We start from the raw sequence: 21,355 nt of genomic DNA, 5'->3' as shown, positions 1-21,355 counted from the left end.
TAAAAACTAAGTAAACCTTTACTGTTCTATAGGAATTAGGTTCTGGTTCTGCCAGAGATCTCTTCCTGTTTTCCTTCCCACTGTTGCCAAGTGTTTGTTCAAAGGGGGTCATCTGATTATTGGGGTTTTCTCTGTATTATTATTACTAGCTTAAGTACCTTGAGGCAACTGTTGTTGTGATTTGGCGCAATATAAATAAAAATTAAATTCAACTGAATTTTTGGCCATAATGTACAGTAGCATGAATTCAAACACCTCATCATAACTCTCAATCACGGTGGAGGGGTGATGATTTGGGCTTGTTTTGCAGTCACAAGACTCCAAAGTATTCTAGAGTCAAATGTGAGCCCATCTGTCTGACATCTAAAGCTTGGCTAAAATTGGGTCATGCAGCTGGACAAGCACAGCAGCAAATGGACAATTGAATTTCTATCAGTGTTTGACTTAGTTTATATTAAATATTAAATTATTAGACTGAGTAATTAGTCATCTGCAGTTTTTCATCTGATGTATCTAAATCATTTTAAGACCAAATTATTTTTATTATGTCCTGATACACATGTAAAGCCAAAGAACTGATAGATGTATTTTCCTTCTAGCATTACTAAATATGCCAAGGTGTTGTCCAGATGTTTCTCACTACTACCTGATGTTGCCATTCTTCCTTGCTATTGCCGTACCTTCTAGATCATCAATTTTAAAAACATTAATTTAATATATAGCCCTCGTTTGTTCAAATTAACCTTGAGTGTAATCTATTACACTGTTGACGTAAAGAGGAAAAGATGGTCTTCTGTTTTTTATAAACCTAATTTTTAACATTCATTTCTGTTAGCACTTTTATTTTGGTCCTCGTAGATATTCATTATTGGAATATTTTTCATTTTATCTACATATTAATTAACTAAATTATAAAATTACTTAACGTCAGTCCTTCAGTGTGACAGCCACTTATGTGTATGTCTTCTCTATGCATACTGTGTGTGCATCAAATACTTGTACGTTTGTGTTTAGAGTGGGAGTGTCTAAGTGCGTGTCTTTGTGTGAGTCAGACAGAGTAATGGTTAATCCCTGGATGTGTGAAGGGCCTTCCTCTGTGAGCCCTGAGCTGCAGCTATATTTAGATAGCTGCTTTCTGCTGTTGGGCAGCCAACACAGCAACACACAGATACTCACATTAAAGCACACAGCTGATAAATGGATGCACAACAGTGCAAACAGTGAGAAACACATACATACACTAATAATAATAATAATAATAATAATAATGGATTGCATTTATATAGCGCTTTTCTAGGCACCCAAATCGCTTTACAATTCCACTATTCATTCACTCTCACATTCACACACTGGTGAAGGCAAACCACAGTTGTAGCCACAGCTGTCCTGGGGCATACACACCTGGAAATGCGCAGGTTGACAAGTATACCCAGGATGAACTGAAAAAAATAATTGCACTGCAGTAACTGCTGGAATATTTAACTCTTATTATCCATTCTGTGCTTATGCCATTGTTCTGTTATTCCTTGAAATGTGAGTAGCCATTGTAAAGGTGTGTCCAGACTGAAACTAGTTACCATCATCAGGCATCAAAGGGTAACACTCTCATTTGTCTTATCTGTATATAATAATTTTTAGCACATTCTTTAAACACACTAATGACACAGACATAAACTGCAGCATTACTAAGGGTTCATTATTATCTGTAATAATCAATATAATTGTTTACCAAAGTGTGATTAAAAATCAATTTTGTCCACGTAGGATCAGTGAGTCCAAACCTGTGATGGAATTTAATGAACTTTAGAAACAATGAGTTGTGAGTGTATCTGTAACTGTGTTGGGTTTGTGATGCACCAGTTTGAGGACTGGTTCAGGTGGACCCAGCTCTTTGTACTATAATAAGAGGGATAGGCCCTGTAACACCTGCTTAGTATAGTAGGGTTAAACTTATAGACTAGATTCGAGAGGAGTAAAATAAATTTGAGAGAATTGAGTGTTGAACAGCCGGCAGATTTATTACAATGTTACAGTGGTGCAATAATCCAATGTAAACAGCATAGAAAATTAACAGAAGATCAACAGAGAAGAGCGCTCTTTTGAAAATAACAACAAAATAAAATAAAATAAGTAGTCTCTTTAGACCTGACTCCTGATGAGCAGGATATTGGGAGTTCAATAGTTTCCCAGAGAAACAATCCGTATGAAGTAAGCAGTTTTTGCTCTTGCTTATCTGAAATCCTGCGATTCGAAGTAATTCAGACTGTAGCTCTACTCCTGCATCCAGAACAGCTGGCCACACTGCTTTTGGATTCGCCAAGAGTTTTCACAGGGTCTGGCTCGCCATCCATATCCAGAACCACTTCAGATCCAGGATCACAAAAAACCAGTCTGCACATACAGTACAGAGCAATAAACAAAATAGTTCTTAACAGTTTTTCTAAATAACATGAGATCTCATAAAGTTTTCAAAATCAAGTACACTGTCGTTTTAACATTGTTCTGTCTCTATGAATTCCATTTGTATTGCTTTACAGCATTACAATCAATTGTATTTAAATACCCCTTTTTAAGGCATATGTAATCACATCATGAAATGTTTGTAACGTAACTAGTTTTAAATAACTTATTTACATGTATTAACCTATAACTGAAATGACAAAGTGCAGAAAAGGCACTGGACAACATTTATGGCTAAAAGAAAAGTGCATCCTGCATTAGTTTTGCACATTTGTGAAGATGCCCAAATAGACAATAAAATAAAATACGACATTCCATTTCACACACGATTCAAGTACTCCGACTGGTTTTAGCTTTTTTTAGACAATACGGAATTCGCACTGTTGCAGTGTTTACCACATGTAAAATTAGCATAAGTTTTCCTGCTAACTTATCATCTCTAGTAACTCACCGGAATTCCCAAGAAACAAATACACGCTCTGCCTGGTTTTGGTCGAGAGTAAAACACATAAAGGCCTCTGAAAAGTACATAACTTTAAGTTAGAGACTGTTGAAAATACTTTATAACACTTATTTTATACCGAAAGACTCACTGTGTAGCTTGTTATTTGCTCTCGGTGTCTTGCTCCGTTTTGCCTAGCTTAATGCAGCAACGTGCTTTTGTTGCATTCACTGAACTACGGAAAATCAAAGTGTGTTCAAGGGGTGTCGGAAATAATAATACCAGGTAAAAACAAGAAAATACTAGTAACCATGTCTATAGGGGTTACAGGCCCCCACACCCCAAACAACCCCAAGTTTGGTACACAGTAAGGAAAAGTTTTACAAGGTATAATTTGCTATAATAGTGTATCAAAACTATATCTCTTATAGGTTTTATAAGAGATATAGTTTTAAATTGCTGAAGGAGAGACGTAAATGTTTGAATGGGCAACAACAAATACCATGTTTGAGTATAAGGCTGTACACAAGTCCACTTTTCACCATAACACCCCAGGTCACAGGTTGATGAAGAGTCTAGCAATCATCAGACCTGTAGCTGTATGTCTTGGGCACTTGGGTGAAAAGAGGATCAGAGCTGTCAGCTGATCAGCACCTGGTTGTGAGTTGGGTCAGGTAACAAGGGAGGATGCTGAACAGACTTGGTGTATCCAAACATGTGGTTAGGGTGAGTTGGGAGCATCTGGAGAAGGCCCTGGTCTGCAAGAGTTTCATATTCCACCATCAGCAGAGCTTCAAAGTAGCTTAAGGGTGGCTGGAAACATTGAGTCCAAGTGGACTTTGTTCCAAACCAAGGTGCTGTGGCTGCAAGGTGGTTGGTGCCTGTTGTAGTGCTAATACCTGAAACAGATGGTGGATGCCAGAGATGAAGAGAACTATAAAGCTAAAGGAGCCCTATCAAACTTGGCTGGCTTGTGGGACTCTTGTAGACAGGCCAAGTGAAAGGCAGCCCTAGCACTAGCTAAAGCAGGACTGTGAGCAGGACTTCTGGTTGGCCTTGAGGCAATTCTGGGATATCGTCAGGCGACTCAGAAAGGGGATGAAGCTTTGATGATCTCCTCAATTCCACTAACACATCTTGTGTAGTGGAAGCTGAGTCTAGGGAGAAATGCTTAGACTCACCCATCACTGTGGGTGAGGTCACTGGAATGGTCAAAAACCTCTATGCTGACGGGTCTTTGGGGAGGGAAGGGATTCACTGTTCCCTCACCAGGAAACAGTGCTCTGGATGTTGTAGGGCTGTCTTCAATGACACACCTCTGCAGCACTGTGTGGAATTTGGGGATATTGCCTCTGCACTGGCAGACCAGGTGATTTGGTCCCCATTTTCAAGAGGTTTCAGAGAAAACACACTCCTCGGTCTCTCCAGGAAGCTCTATGCCAGTATAATCTGTCCACTAGTGTAATCTTGGATCCAGGAAGAGCAAAGCAGTTTCCGTCCTAGTTGTGGGACACTGGACTAATCCTCTCAAGGTTATGAGAAAGTGCATGGGAGTTTACCCAACTACTCTTCATGTGTTTTGTGGACTTGGAAAAGGCAACTGACCGTGTACCTCGGAGTATCCTATGGGAGACATGGTGACTGGCCTATACTGGCAATAAAGTCCCTGTAATACTGTAGTGAGATTGGTTTGCATTGCTGGTAGTAAAGTGAGAGCTACACTCCATAGGATTGCCATTTGTCACCAATTCTGTTTATAACTTTTATGGGTACAATTTCTTGGCACAGTCAAGTAGGAGAACATTTCTCCTTCGGTGGCCTCAGGTTCATGTTCTTCGTACATGTGGACATGTAGTTCTTCTTGCTTCACCAGCTAGTGACCTCCAGCATGCACTAGGGCAATTTAGCAGATGTGTTCTCGAGTCTAAGGTTGTTATCCTCAACCAGAAAAATGTTGAGCCTCACTCTGGGTCAGGAATGAGTTACGGCTCCAAGTGAAGAAGTTTAAGGATGTCAGGGTCTTGTTCATTAGTGAAGGGAGAGAGGAGCAAGAGATGGATTGATGAGTCATAAGCGTTGATGTGGACACTGTATCGGTCTGCTGTGGTAAAGGCAAAGCAAAGCTGATGATTTACTTGTCAATATATGTTCCTTCACTTTCACTTGGCTCAGGGGGCTGGGAAGCGTATCTATAACCGGAAGGTCGCCTGTTCGAGCCCCGGGCTCTCTGTCCTGGTCGTTGTGTCCTTGGGCAAGACACTTTACCCTACCGCCTACTGGTGTTGGCCAGAGGGGCCAATGGCGCGATATGGCAGCCACGCTTCTGTCAGTCTACCCCAGGGCAGCTGCGGCTACAACCGTAGCTGCCTCCACCAGTGTGTGAATGTGAGAGTGAATGAATAGTGGCATTGTAAAGCGCTTTGGGTGCCTTGAAAAGTGCTATATAAATCCAATCCATTATTATTATTACTTAAACAGAGATTGCCAATACAAGTGGCAGAAGTTTCCAGAAACTTCCTGCTTCTAAATTCAGATAAAATTGAGGTTATTGCACCCAGCTCTTATAACCTTAAAAGCATGGTGTCTAATGGCACATACTTGCACATACTTGTACAACACAGTTTTTGTGGCACTTCAACCGGTCGTTTTTGCACCACAGCTGGGTTGAAGACGTGAGTGTGTCCGTTTTTAACACCATTTTAATGGCAGAGGGAGATGCTAGAAAACCTGAGAGTTTGTGGAAAAAAATTTTTTTGACTTCCTTTCCTCCTATATCAGAGTTTATGTGGCGATATTGTGTTAGGAGAGCTGCAACGACTTCCTGCACCATAATGATGGGTATGTGGGACAAGTTTTGTTTTATTATTACATTTTTAACATGTTCGACTATAACCAGTGTATTGTATTGCTGACAAACCTACGTAAAACCTGAAGCATCTTTTATAAATCGATTACACCAAATGGGAGCAACCTTAAGACTGAGTTCAAGTATAAGAGAACATTTTTATAAATGTATGCAGGAGTGTGGAAGTGAGGACATCTGTCTCTGCCTCTGTCTCTGTTTGCTTCCAACAGAGATGATTTTCCAGCATGTTAGTGAGAGCTTATGCAAGTGTATTGTATATATTATGAATTCCAAAACACAAGGTTTAAAATGCTTGCAGGGCTGATGGAATTAACTGTGGGGCTTCACTGATATTTCTTTCACTTGGATGGAAAGAAATATCCATCTGATTCCCTTACAGGGAAGCAAATGTAACAAACGTTTTTTTTCTGAAGTACTGTTTACTGAACCGACAGGTTTATAGGGATACGCTTAAATGATTAAGACTGAAGATTAAAGATCATAACTAGGGCTAGGTTCTTGTAATGGAAGAACACAGCGTGTATTCCCTCTGGATGCTTCGACATCTCCCACATTACAAAGACATATTAGACTAGCTGGTAATTCTAAATTGGCCATAAGAGAGAATGGAAGCCTTGTAATAGACTAGCTACCTGTTTTGCACCCTGCCTCTTGCCTTCTGATAGCTGGGATAGACAGTATATATCGTATTATTTGATCATAGAGAACAGACATACATAAATACACTAACTTCTCTAATTAATCAATCTGGATTAAATTTACTACGTAAATTGCTTAGGGTACCAGAATTATCAACATCTGTTCAGCTTTTGGAAATTATTTTTAGATGATCGTAAAAGAGGAACAACATATAATGGTAAAGGAAAAAAAACTGTAATAACAAGTCAATTTAAAGTCCACAGATTGGATTTTCCTTAAAAATAAGCTAACTAGAAGATGTGGATGAAAGATATGACCAATGAGGTTAGAACCCTTGGACACAAAATATGATAATGTCTCAGACGCATGTGCTATTTGATAAGTACAGAAAAACCCTAAGTGGGAAAGTGTATAGCTTAGCCAAGCTCAACAGGGAACAGCAGATGCGAAGCTATCTAATGAGTCACTATCTTGGGCACTGCAGATGCAGCTTCATTACCCATCGACTGCCAGAGAAGACATCTGACTGGATGAATAATTTAATGGGATGCTGGGATTAGAAAAATATTTAGAATGAAAGGGAGATGCAGGGAGTGACCGCATAGTAATTCAGCCACTCCCTGCTTCCACGGCACATTGCCAAAAGAGAAGAACGCTTTCTGAATAAAAAAATCAAGGAACCTGGAGGCAGCCAATTGGCTAGTTGTCTCATGGGAGAGACACAGGCAGATTATTAATTCAGGCTTTATTAAAAACGTGGAGAAAAATCTGGGTTATTAAATAATTAGTCAACAAAGAATTTTTGTCACAGTTGTGATGTATGCTGGAGTGAATGCAGAGTTATTAAATGAGGGAAGTGCAGTGAAATCAAAGTCATTTGACACTGAATACTTTGGATTACTTAATATATTATCATCCTTTTCATGACTACATGAATGTACTATTGCTGTGTGATTTATTACTATTACTGAAGGTTACCCGCCATACCAACACCAACTAGATTTTTAAATCTTAATATAAAATGAGTAACAGTATGTGGACATTAGGTAAGATTGCACTTTTTGCAGCGATCTCGTATAGAAAACTATTTCACGCTTATATAAAACAGGTCTGCGGCTCCGAACCGTAGTAAAGGAACCTCTGACTAATACGTCGGGTTCGTGTCGGGCTCGTAGCTGAAAACTAGCTTTACTTTGTTGATTGGGTCAACTTTGCTAGCGAGAGACAGAGAGAGGCGCTGAAAGGCTGCTCCAATGGAACTTATTTTTTCAGAGGAAAACACAAATACAGCGTACAGTCAAGTCTTAATAGCTTACTTACAACTGGGCTCGTCAGGCACTCTGTTTGGCTGCAGTGGTTATTATTATATTTACATGCTTCCTGCTTCCGTTTCTGCTCGGTGACAACTCGTACTTTTCGACTGTCCTTTTTCTCCCTTCCTCACACTCACAGTCACATAACGGGTATGGCAGTCCATTCTCCCTGCAGCACGGACTACACTGCCCATGAGGCTACATTCTTTAGAGCTATGCCTGTAACTCTCTGCCCATTGCCTTCATATTAAATCATTTTTTGACAGAATTGTTGTCTTAAGGCCAAGAAAGATGCCAAGCGGATTTATTTTACCAAGTGGATCATCATGGCCTTGCCATATTGGTCCATTTGATTGACCTTTATTATAATTATGAATTTATTTTATTTTCAAAAAAAGCAGCACCATCACAATAAACTAGCTAGCAGTAGATATCAGTAGATACTAAATAATAAACGATATTGTGCAGCACGCAAGATAGACAGCGCACCATGTGCTTTGAGGCAGCAGCCAAGAAAGGTGTAGTCCGCGTCTGTGAACACCCGTGTGTACACCTGTGTGCACACCTGTGTGGATCAGCATGCTTGTATTCCAAAGGTTTCTCCATGTAACGATCTGCTAGGGAGTGTGGGGAGCCATAGCCCCGTCCCCCAGGGTATGAAGCAGGTATGGAGGAGATCCAGGCCCCAGATACTAGCGTCTTTGAAGAGACAGTTTAGGCCTTCCTGGCATTTAATATCTATATATATGGTTTCAGGTCGAAATATTGGAAGGTCTCTAGTCTTGTACTAGTGCAAACAAGAGATTCCAAGGACAGATTTTACCAAGTGGTTTGATAAGCTTGATTCTAACTGATGGGTCGATTGCACCAACCATACCTACCAACTTAGCCTTGGCTATGGCTGGTAGTGTTCAGGTGAGCCCACGAGTGACTTTGCCTGTTGCCTTGAGGCAAGTCATTGTGTTCTGCCAATTCTTGGTTTGAGCTTTCCATGGTCAAAGGAAAATGAAAGGCAATTTAACAGACCGCTACGGTCAGCACCAAAACATTATTTTTCAAGCAGTATAACTGAATAACAATCAACAAGAAGCAGTCATGTAGAAAATACTATATCTTTTTATTTGATTTGGGATCCTTTGCTCATAGAATTATGTGAGAAAAACTGGAAAGAACGCCAGAGTACATCAGCTGCAAAGGCTAGTACCCCCACGCTAAGCATGCCTACCGCAGACACGAGCAAAACAGATAAATATGAAGTCATGCCAGCTCGGATGTTGCCCTGATCCAGCAGATACCAGGAACAACATCAGAGATCTCTGTCCAGAAGAGTGCAGTCCTAGGAACAGCTAAGATACTGTGCAGGACCCTCAAACTCCCAGGCCTCTGGTAGAGAACCCAAGCTTGAAGGCTAGACTGCCTTCAGAGGCGAGAGGGGAATTAATAATAATAATAATAATAATGGATTGCATTTATATAGCGCTTTTCGGGGCCCTCAAAGCACTGTAGAATTCCACTATTCATTCACTCTCACATTCACACACTGGTGGAGGCAGCTACAGTTGTAGCCACAGCTGCCCTGGGGCAGACTGACAGAAGCGAGGCTGCCATATTGCAGCAGGTGAAGTGTCTTGCCCAAGGACACAACAAGTGAGACTGTCCGAGCCGGGGCTCGAATTGGCAACCTTCCGGTTACAAGATGAACTGCCAACTCTTTGAGCCACGATCGCCCCGATACTATAAAAAAAATTATATATAAGTAAAATATACCTGTTATATACTTGACGAGTGACGAATCATGCTTCTCTGTCTGACAATTTGATGGACAAGTCTGGATTTGGTAGTTGCCAGGAGAACGATTCTTGTTTGATTGAGCTGTTCCAAGTGTAAAGTTTGGTTGGGGGGGGAGAGATTATGGTGTGGGTGGTTAAGGTTGTTTTTCAAGAGTTGGGTTTGTCCCTTAGTTCCAGTCAAAGGAACTCTTAATGCTTCAGCATACCAAGATATTTTGGACAATTACATGCTCCCAGCTTTGTGGACCACTTTCGGGACTTTGCACAAAGCAAGGTCCATACAGACATGGATTAGTAGAACTTGACTGACCTGCACAGAAATGTGACTTCAACCTGAGAGAACATCTTTGGGATAAATTAGCTTGGAGACTTTGAGTCAAAGATTCCCATGAACACACTCCTGAACCTTGTGGTAAACCTTCCCATAAGAGTTGAGTCGCTGTTTCTGATCTTTTAATGATGATAAATCAATCAGTTGCAAGGTCCAAAATTCAGCATACTTACTGAGACCAAAGTGAGTCTGTCTGTCTCTGTCTCACAGTGAGAGTTAGAGACTGACAACACAATGAAGCCTTTGAAAGGCTTTAGATAGATAGATAGATAGATAGATAGATAGATAGATAGATAGATAGATAGATAGATAGATAGATAGATAGATAGATAGATAGATAGATAGATAGATAGATAGATAGATAGATAGATAGATAGATAGATATGAAATCAAATGATCTTGTGTATCCTGTGTACTCTCGCAAGGTTGCTTCCTTTAAAGTTATTCACATGTTTTTTGTGCAGGTTGTATCCCTTTGCTGTTCCTACTGTGTTAAAAGAGCTGTCATAGGGGGGTCAGAGCACTGAGGCAAACACAGGTTTACTGATGACACAGAGCAAAATTGAAGACAAATGATGCTTGTTAAAGACCTGTTAATCTGTTTGCTTGTGGCTTTGGTACCCTTCCTGTGATATATGTTGTCTGTTTGAGCATGCTGGCTAATGCTAACTGATGCTAACAATGCTAGCAGCCATAACAGAACAAAGCAATTGCTTTGGAGCAATTCTAATCAAATTTTCAGATGTTACATTTTCCAAAATTTTGCCTCGTGATTGACTTGTTTATTGACAAAATTGGATGTGAAGTTGTTGTCATTTCACACACTGCAGTGAAAGTTTTCATTACCAGTATGATTACATTAATGCCATGTCACAATCCATCCATTATAAATGAATATTCACAAATCAGGGGAAAAAATGGCTGACTTCTTTCTCTGTCCATCATCTCTCACCACAGTGTTGCAGCTGTCATTTTGTCTCCAGTGTGTGGAAGACATATTGTCCTGTGACATGCATAACATTTTGTGCATGAGCCCACCAGACTTGGGGTTTATTTATTGGGAAAAAGTTCCAAAGAACATTACAGACATTTGTAAGTCTAAGTCTTTTAGTCTAAGCAAACCCCAACTCTGGCTTGTATGCACTTCTAACCCCTCACCACCCCAGGTAATCTGTATATGTACATGCATGAGTCATTCCATACATGTGAATGCAGTTTAAGTGCACCTGTCTGCAGCCACCACAGCTTCGCACCTTAGCTCCAGCAGCTTGCTGCTCTGAGTCCCCCTCCTTCTCAAATGCTGTCTTCTGTCCTTCCTCTCTGCTTGCCTCCACTGGCGCCCACAAGGTCGTAATATTTTTCAAGGTATGTATGGGTGTATAACTCTCAAAGAGAGCTGCCATCTTCTTTTATGTGGGATATATCTGCTATTTTCTGCTCACTCTCTGACCGAAGAGTCGGTTCTATAGCTTGCTTGCGTCACTGCTGTCAGCCTCCCGCTGCTGCCTGGATATCTGGCTCGAACCTCAAGAGATGTGAGGCAACCACCGAGTCTTTGGCAGCAAACTCAAGCTGGTGTCACATGTTGATTGGATGGAAATGCTAGCTCCTGAGCATCCATTAATCAACTCCCCTGTGAAACTGCAAGTCTCCAGAACAAAATGGATGTGTTCCATTAGGAACTTACCATTTTGATTCAGCAGGCAGATAGTTTGCAGAAATATATAATACTGTGAGGTGGATCCAAGCTTTACAGCATCTTAGCTAACTTTGCTGACACCAAAAATCCTAAAGTGAACAGTTGGCATTCCTTAACATTTGTGAAGAGGTTTTTGGCTTTAGCTATGATTAATGTATCATTTCATCAGAAGATTTTAATGACTATGATCCTAGGCTTAGCATATTGTTGAGCTCAGTAGTTACATATGAACAAGTTCTTCTTACTGTTCCAACTCATAGGTGAAGTTGGAGTCTGTCCATCCGTGGAATGACTGGGTAGCTGCCAGGCCAGGTTGGTTAGAAATGAATGAGTGAGAGGTATGACTTCTACTAAATCAGTTGCTGATTGTGTTGTTCTGTCAGAAGGATGAAAATAAAATATAAACACTGACCTTGGGCCAAAGTACAAAAGCTAGAAAATGTACTTGAAATGCACTGTAGCTGTCAAAAGAGCTAAAAGACAAAGGGTTGTGCTAGAGATGGACATCAAAAGGGGTTCTTTTCAAGGTATTGTGTTTTGTAAAGCTTTATACATCATTGCTATGCGTTAACCATAATAATAATACATGAACATGGATTATAGCTTGAAAACGCTTTAGACTGGGTGAGTCATCAGAATATGGTAGCTATATATACTCAGGACATCTGTCAGTTTTCTGGGTAGGCCTTAATGTTGTAAAACTGAGAACACTTACAAAGGGAAGCAGGGAAGCACCAGGAGTGGCAGTTTTCTTTTTCCTCTCGATATTTTGTCTTAAACACATTTTTCTGCTGCGATGTTCATGATACAGAATGTGAACAGAGAGAATAAGGAACCTGCTATCATTAGCTGGTCGTAATTTCCTGGATAACTCCTAATGACTTTGGTGATCCCTGCAGACATTCATGTTCTCCAAAGCAAGAAATAAATTTGGGAATGTGCATCCACGGTCTTCATCAGAGTGATTTAGTGGATTGTGAAAAACAGCCTGCAGTGCAAAATCCAAATGAGGATGGCCTGATATGCCCTGCTTATTATCTGAGTTGTTTTTTCACAGTTGATTCATTTTTACTCATAAATACCCTGGTGAAGTACTGCAGCGACAGCTTACTACTACCCCTAATGCACCTTAATCATTTGGCCATGAGGTTAAAAATAAAATGGCGAGAATTTACATGCAGACAGACTCTTACACAATGAGGAAATGTGATACATGGACTCATAAATTAACTTTCAGACAATGTTAATATAATCACAACAGGCTAGCAGTTGCTCTCTCTCTCTCTCAATGGAAAGTTCTGGACCGTTGCAACGATTTGTATGTCAGCACATTCAGCCACCATGCTGGATATGTGCATGCTCAATTTCTGAATATAAAAATGATCTTTATCTAGTATTATTTGGGCAAAAGACTTGGAAACTCCTGAAGATATCACACCTAAAGCAAGTGGCCAACACATCCCACATTTACCTCCACTTTATATGTTGAAGTATGCATAAGACAACCCACTCACCTCTTCTAATCATAGTGAATTTTATCACAAATGTTTGACAGACAGCCTTTAAAAATTAATTAGATCAGAGGCATGGCCTTTGGTTATAAATAGTCTGTTTAATATTCACTGTGTATAAGATGTTTTCTAGGTTAGCCTGGATGAGATGCAGCTGGCAAGCTTGTACACAGGGCTGGGTATCGTCACTCATTTCTAGAATCGATTCGATTCCGATTCACAAGGTCCCGAATTGATTCGATCCACGATTCGATTCAATTCGATTTGAATATGGGAAATTTTGCCTCAGACAGTCAGAAATATTATAATTTAGATCAGTACATTTACATATTTTTGTATCTATAAAAAGGAAGCTGACACTTTCCAGACTTTATCAAAGGTGTGAGCGTCACAGCAGATGCCTTTGTGTCAAAGTAGCTGAGGATAAAACACAGAAAAACATGAAGGTTTTCCTTTCCTGGGATTTTATAAAAAATATTCTGCAGTACATCAAAAACGAAAGAAAACCATTAATGAACATATGAACATTACCTGATGCTGCCGGCATGAAGCAGAGCAAAGTTACAGAGGTTTGATTACAGACACAGCTGAGCATTTTGCAATTTTGCATAATTTTAAAAAGTTTAAATTTGTTCAGTATTGAACGGCAGAAATGAGGCTTTGTTTTCGGAAGTACAAGAAAAAAAAACAGTGTCTGACAGGCTGTAAACAACCGTAGACTTGTGCGTAACAAGCAAGCGAATAATGCAGAAAACAGGTTTTTAGACGGGAAACTGTTCTTGAAGTACAGAGAGAGAGAGAGCTGTGCATGAAGTGTGATTTTATCGTGGTGGAAGCAAAACAATCAGAGGGAATTCATGACGATGTTTATGTGAAGCGTAGTTTGGATCTTCTTTTGCTGCTGGTTTACTCAATATTGTTTGGAGAGAGAAAAACCTGCAGCTTCAGAATCAGCGCAAAAACGACGTAAACACAAAACGCGGACCCGCCGAAACATCAGAATCAGCGAGCTGTCGGCTTTCAGCTCGTGTCCGTGCAGTCAGGTGAGAAAGTCTCACTGATTCTGATGCGTCGGCGGCTCCGCGCTTTGTGTTTATGTCTTTGTGCAGAATCCGTGTTGTTTTAGCTGTTTGGTGGTTGTTGAAATTTTGGGAGGTTTAACCTGAGATTCTGGCGTTTTGGCCAAAATAAATTTATATTAAAAAATCAATTCAGGATTTTAATGAATCGATTTCACGTTATCCAAGCGAGAATCAATAATAAATCGATAATCAAAACCCACCCCTACTTGTACAGTATTTGTGTTCCAAGTGTTTTTGCTTTTTACAGCATCACACGCATCAATTTCTTTGCCACTGCTAAAAGCATCAGCGTTACCGCATCTGTCATCAATTGCACTCTGCTCCAGAAAGTTAATTCATTTTCATTCCTTCTGACTAGAAAATGGCTTTCTCTGATCCCCCATGGTTAGATGTTGGTCTGTGATGATTTGCAAATGAACTCTAATGCATCATGCTTCCTCTGTGCACATTTGGACTAGTGAGGATAGTCTAGGCTTACTTGTACTTGAAAGAGCATCTTTTGAAATCTAAGAAAATCGAAGAAATTACAAACTGTATACTATATCATCAAATATATGGCATGTAAAGTGCGCCTGTATTTGAACAAGTTAGGACATCTGAGTTATTGTAGAAATAAATAATAACTGTAAAAAAATGAAATACTCCTTTTTCTTCCCCACCAAAGGTTTTCACTCAGCTACGAGTTTCTCCTCGACACGTTCTCACTTCCAAAGCGTAACATTTTACGCTAGGTGACAAATCGTCAGTATATTACACTTCCGGGCACCCAACGCATGCCTATATTACGAGATCGCAAAAATGAGGAAACATGAGAGCCATTTGGAATGAATCTACACATGTACGTTTGTTTTACTCTCTAATGTCATTAAAGTGCTGGTTAAGGTTATGGTTAGGGCTGGAATACAGGGCTGGAACGTGTATTACCGAGGCGCGTCATTCTATGGATTTCATCCATAATATAAGAACGCGGAAGGTCACCTGTTGCGTTCCTCAGGAACGGCTCGGGACTTGACAAATGGTCTCTATATTACGCCTCGGGAGTGAGAATGGTCTTTTCTTCTTGGCTTCACAAAATTTACAGTATCTTTGAGCTCAGAGTTTAGTTTTATGAACTACAACTGCAGCTGCAGCAGTGTAGCACTTCCTTTTTTTATTTTGGCATAATTAAAAAACAAACTTCCCATTGCTTTAGTTGTTGTGTCCACATAGGGTCTGGAAGAAAGCACAGTCGATAAACAAGCTCATAATATACTTAAAACGTTTTTGATAGAACAAAAAATGTTCCACGTGGATTTATAGCAGCGGCATCTTCCACTGGTTGAATCAAAAGGGGAAAAGCCTTTTTTTCCATTGAACTAATGGAATAGATTATATCAACAAGTAGGGCAGTGCTAGGAAGATTCATCCAGAGCTACCATAATATCATAGCTTTCTTTTTCTATCGAGGCCTTAAACATCATGCATAATTTATATGCCTTAAATATTTGTATTTATTGAATCTATCTATATTATTAACATCAGTAAAGGTGAGAGAGTTTGTGTTTCGTATTTCTTTTGAAATAGTAGTAAATTGAAATGTAGCGTTAAATCAACAGACCACCAGAAATCCTCAGAAATATTTATACATACATTTGATTAGCTTTGATTAAAAACTACAGTCACTATGCACAGTTTTGTGTGTTGTGGGTTTTCCTGCATGTACCTCTTTATATTTGAGCACTACAGTGTACAGTATGCGATAAAGCTACACTGACTGGTGCTATGTAAGTTTTAAAACATGACGGCAAACCATAGAAATGACTAGAAACAAGCAGAGGCCATTTATTTTGATGATGTGAGATGCCCCTTTAAGGGTCTTGGACACAGCGGTCTTGCTCTGAATCACCTCTGTCTGCTCAGACTTGCTGAGGTGCAGGTGATGTGGGCACAGTGCCAACACTGCAGTGTTTGCCTCTCCTACCAGTATCGTGCTACATCTGATGCATTTCATTCATTTTAGATGCAACAAACAGTTAATATTAAAAGATGTGTTTTCTCTTTATAATGTTGCTGTCATTTAAAGACACAAAGAATGTGCAGTATTGCAGTATTACACACATTCAGATACAGAAAATGACAAACTAAAGAAAAATGCATGCTAATGCATCGTAGTAAGGGTTGAAAAGTCTGTCATGGGATAAAGGTGGCTCTAGACAAGCTCGGATTTGCAGTGACGCTTCCCTCTAAGTGGACTCGGACCATTGTAGCAACATGTCGCCTGTCTATATTTTCTAGTGGACGTGAAAGAGTCAAAAAGAGCATGTAAACTTTGTAATCCATATGCGATTAACTGTGAGGTCATATTTCTGCTTGGACCTAAATCCCATTGAGATTAAAGTTGGATTTGGCAGAATTTTGGAGAACAGATTAAAGCAAAGATTGTTTTGTTACTCAGTGATCTGAATATGGAATTTTGCCAGTGCAACAATTTTCTGTTGACAGCTATTTTCCAGATGAGGAGGCTAAACACTCGAGCTGCATGCTGCTCTTTTTTTAATACCATCTCTTAATTACCAGATGCAAAAGTGATGAATGTAAAAACAAGTTACAGAAATTTAAGTGAGTCTTACCTGACTCCTAAATCTGCCGTTGCAAGCAGTGGAAGGAATTCCATCTCTAGAGCATTAATTATGAAGCATTTCAGTGAAATTTAGGGCAGCTGGTAACTCATCACTAAGTGTTCCAGGCTTCATTTACCAGAAAAGACTCACAGCAGTCTCACTTTTTCTCTGTGTTGTGAAAGCATCCGCTTTACACTTCCTGCACTATAAATACCAGATGTGGATGCATAAAAGTATAGCTGATGATAAGTCAGGGGTACCTTTTATTTTTATCTATCATTTATGATACTGGAATATAACTAATTATGGACGATGAAGACGCCAGTTTAAGATGTTTTTACTCTGAGGTTGCTTTCAATCTTTCAGATGAGCCAAATTAACAACTCCCTGTCATCAAAGGAGCTTGTAAAGAAAAGCGTCTGGACTTCTTTAAGTTGCTTGAAGACGTTTCACCTCTCATCCGAGAAGCTTCTTCAGTTCTAAGGTCAAATGGTGGAGAGTCCCAGATATAAACCTAGTGCGAGTTTCCCCCCACAGAGGGACAAAAGGACCCCCTGATGATCCTCTAATCGCCTGAGCCAAGCTGTGAAACTGGGTGTGGGTCCCAATCAGCCAGAGTTTCGGGTGAGTTCATTGTGAAACCTGGCCCCACCTTATCATGCGAATTCCTGAGGTCAGATGGCCCAGGATGTGAGTGGGCGTTAAGGCGTCTGGGGAGGGAACTCAAAACTGATTATAGATGGCAGAGAGTTGGTGTCGTAAACTCCCGCCTCTGTTCAAAGATGGTCGCTCACAGTGGACACAGATGCTTCTTTCACTCCTCTTTCAAACCATCTGTCCTCTCTGTCCAAAATGTGAACATTGGCATCCTCGAAAGAGTGACCTTTGACCTTAAGATGCAGATGGACTGCTGAGTCTTGTCCTGTGGAGGTGGCTCTTCTGTGTTGTGCCATGCGCTTGTGAAGTGGCTGTTTGGTCTCTCCAATGTAGAGGTCCGGGCATTCCTCGCTGCACTGTACAGCAAACACCACATTGTTAAGTTTGTGTTTTGGTGTTTTGTCTTTCGGGTGAACCAGTTTCTGTCTGAGTGTGTTGCTGGGTCTGAAATACACTGGGATGTCATGCTTGGAGAAAACTCTCCTGAGTTTCTCTGATACACCGGCTACATAGGGGATGACAATGTTGTTGCGTCTGTCCTTCTTATCCTCCCTCGCTGGTGTCTGATCTTCTTTTCTGTGCCTCTTTGCTGACTTTAAGAACGCCCATTTAGGATAGCCGCACGTTTTGAGTGCTTCCTTTACATGTGTGTGTTCCTTCTTTTTCCCTTCAGGCTTAGAGGGAACATGTTCTGCCCGGTGGTGTAGGGTCCTGATTACTCCAAGTTTGTGTTCCAGAGGGTGATGGGAGTCAAAGAGGAGGTACTGGTCCGTGTGTGTGGGCTTCCGGTAAACTTCGATGTTGAGGTTGCCGTTCTCTTCAATGTGCACAGCGCAGTCCAGGAAAGGCAAACAGTTATCCCTGTGCCATGGGCTCCCCCGTGTCACCTATTGTAGCCAACCTTTACATGGAGGAAGTGGAAAGGAAGGCTCTTGGCTCTTTCAAAGGAAGAGTACCCAGCCACTGGTACAGATATGTAGACGACACCTGGGTCAAAATCAATCAGAATCAGAATCAGAATCAGAATACTTTATTGATCCCTGGGGGAAATTATTTTTTGTTACAGTGCTCCAGTGCTCAAGACGCAAGAAGTGGAATCCTTCACTGCGCACATTAACGCTGTGGATAAGAACATCAAGTTCACCAGGGAAGACACAAAGGACAACTGTCTGCCTTTCCTGGACTGCGCTGTGCACATTGAAGAGAACGGCAAACTCAACATCGAAGTTTACCGGAAGCCCACACACACGGAACAGTACCTCCTCTTTGACTCCCATCACCCTCTGGAACACAAACTTGGAGTAATCAGGACCCTACACCACCGGGCAGAACATGTTCCCTCTAAGCCTGAAGGGAAAAAGAAGGAACACACACATGTAAAGGAAGCACTCAAAACGTGCGGCTATCCTAAATGGGCGTTCTTAAAGTCAGCAAAGAGGCACAGAAAAGAAGACCAGACACCAGCGAGGGAGGACAGACGCAACAACATTGTCATCCCCTATGTAGCCGGTGTATCAGAAAAACTCAGGAGAGTTTTCTCCAAACATGACATCCCAGTGTATTTCAGACCCAGCAACACGCTCAGACAGAAACTGGTTCACCCGAAAGACAAAACGCCAAAACACAAACTTAACAATGTGGTGTATGCTGTACAGTGCAGTGAGGAATGCCCGGACCTCTACATTGGAGAGACCAAACAGCCACTTCACAAGCGCATGGCACAACACAGAAGAGCCACCTCCACAGGACAAGACTCAGCGGTCCATCTGCATCTTAAGGATAAAGGACACTCTTTCGAGGATGCCAATGTCCACATTTTGGACAGAGAGGACAGATGGTTTGAAAGAGGAGTGAAAGAAGCCATCTATGTCCACTGTGAGCGACCATCTTTGAACAGAGGCGGGGTTTACGACACCAACTCTCTGCCATCTATAATCCAGTTTTGAGATCCTTCCCAGACGCCTTAACGCCCACTCACATCCTGGGCCATCTGATCTCAGGAATTCGCATGATAAGGTGGGGCCAGGTTTCACAATGAACACACCCGAAACTCTGGCTGATTGGGACCCACGCCCAGTTTCACACCTTGGCTCAGGCGATTAGAGGATCATCAGGGGGTCCTTTTGTCCCTCTGTGGGGGGAAACTCCCACTAGGTTTATATCTGGGACTCTCCACCATTTGACCTTAGAACTGAAGAAGCTTCTCGGATGAGAGGTGAAACATCTTCAAGCAACTTAAAGAAGTCCAGACGCTTTTCTTTACAAGCTCCTTTGACTACGATGACCTGGATGACTGAGAACCTTCACAGACAAGTCCCTGTCATATTTTGCCATGTGCATGTATATAAATGCTGTGTGGATGACTATTATGAATGCCTGATTATTACATCAATTATTGACCACTGACATAGTGGGCCATCAAATCCTCTTGTAGTAGGCTACTGTGGTTAAACCTTTGCCAAACTTCACTTGATTTTCTCTGGGACACCCCAGTTGTTGCTGGGTCCTCTTTTCTTCCTAACATTATGAAGTTTCAAAGGTTGGTCGACACACACACTATGCTGACAATACCCAATTGTATCTGCTTCCCAGCCTGCTGCAAGACAGTTTTAGAGAAGAGAACTTGACACTATGGAAAGAGAAATGGGGGGTTGGATTTCATCTTTCAGAATTCAGAGAAGAAAGCCAGAATTTTGAGATTAATGTCAGAAATCTGATTTTTCTCACAATTCTGATCCCCCAACACACACACACACTTTTTTTTCCCTATTGGTCCTAATCCTCTTCTGTACAATTCAGAACTGGGGTGTGGCACTACTCTTATGTCCATCCACTGAGACCAAAGTCCTGGTGTACTCACAGACAGCTAAAGACAGCTATAGGCACTGTGGCACTGAAAGTAATGTAATCAAATTACTTACTTACTTTACTCATTACTTGAAAAAAGTAATTGGATTACAGTAAAGTGTTATTTGTAATGCGTTACTGCCCATATCTGCCTGTAACCAGAGGACACTATTTATGCTCCTATGACAGTAAATTATTAATTCAACTTTTCCCTTTTTAGGAAAATGCTGTTAACCAATCATTCGACTGAAATCGTGGCCAGAGTTTAAGATGTTTGGCAGTACAGTGTACCCGTGTGCATAAATGTGATTTCTTTGCCAGTGAAAGACTTTGAAATTTTGAAATGCTAATATTGCTTATGTTCTTTGTGCCACTTGATTATATCACTTCTTACATTAAAGGAAAAGGGGGAATAATACAATAAAATGCTCTGTCTTAAACCAGCTCACATCACGCTCTGTGTTTCATTCCTCTCCACTGGGTCCCTGCAGCTGCTCACATTACGTTGCTAGCAGCATAGCACCCACCCACCTGAATTTTCTTTTTCAGATTTGTCAGCCTCCTTGTTAACTGCAGTTGGCAAAAAGCAACCAAAATTGATCTAAGCACCAAGACGTGATGGATGACAAAGGTGTCTCCTTAAATCTTCTGCAGCTTAAAATGTACCAGGTACCCATTGCTGTCCACAAAATATGGCTCCCATAGACATCTGAACATAAGACCTCACCACTGAAACTGGGATATTTGCTTCAAAGGACCAAGTTTCCTCAGCATACGTCACAAACTTCTAAGAATGAAGAGCTTCAGTAAAAACAAAAAGCATGTGTTCACAGTGAGCGCAGATCTGTAGCCTGTGCTCCCGCCGAGGGATTCACATAGCAGAAAAGTAGGGCTGGGTATCGTCACTGACTTCTAGAATCGATTCGATTCACAAGGTCCTGAATCGATTCAATTCAATTTGATTCAATTCGATTTGAATCTGGGAAATTTTGCCTCAGACAGTCAGAAATATTATAATTCAGATCAGTACATTTACATATTTTTGTATCTATAATAAGGAAGCTGACACTTTCCAGACTTTATCAAAGGTGTGAGCATCACAGCAGATGCTTTTGTTT

At 40.9% G+C, this 21,355-nt stretch overlaps 1 protein-coding gene and 1 long non-coding RNA gene across 3 annotated transcripts in view; one reads left to right on the top strand and one right to left on the bottom strand.

Annotated features, from left to right (window-relative positions):
* Window positions 1-21,355, top strand: part of LOC146710631 (vesicle-fusing ATPase) — a 76,607-nt gene that overhangs the window by 21,916 nt on the left and 33,336 nt on the right. Inside the window, exon 2 of one of the 2 annotated variants that reach the window (XM_085453229.1) lies at window positions 11,189-11,206. The exons of the other annotated variant lie outside the window; for it this stretch is intronic. Coding sequence (XP_085309355.1) covers window positions 11,189-11,206 — 18 coding nt within the window. The remainder of the gene's footprint in view (window positions 1-11,188; window positions 11,207-21,355) is intronic. 2 annotated transcript variants of the gene reach the window in all.
* Window positions 1,993-3,225, bottom strand: LOC146710632 (uncharacterized). Its single transcript, XR_014920266.1, has 3 exons — window positions 3,054-3,225; window positions 2,912-2,978; window positions 1,993-2,391 (listed from the first exon to the last, which is right to left on the bottom strand). It is a non-coding gene; the product is annotated as an uncharacterized LOC146710632 (long non-coding RNA).

Source organism: Copadichromis virginalis, linkage group LG4 (assembly GCF_057382275.1).
Source record: "Copadichromis virginalis isolate Kocher_CV1m ecotype Utaka linkage group LG4, C_Virginalis_male_GT1.1, whole genome shotgun sequence".
Taxonomy (NCBI): Eukaryota; Metazoa; Chordata; class Actinopteri; order Cichliformes; family Cichlidae; genus Copadichromis; species Copadichromis virginalis.
Note: the sequence above shows the minus strand (reverse complement) of the source record. Positions and strands in the feature narration are given on the sequence as shown.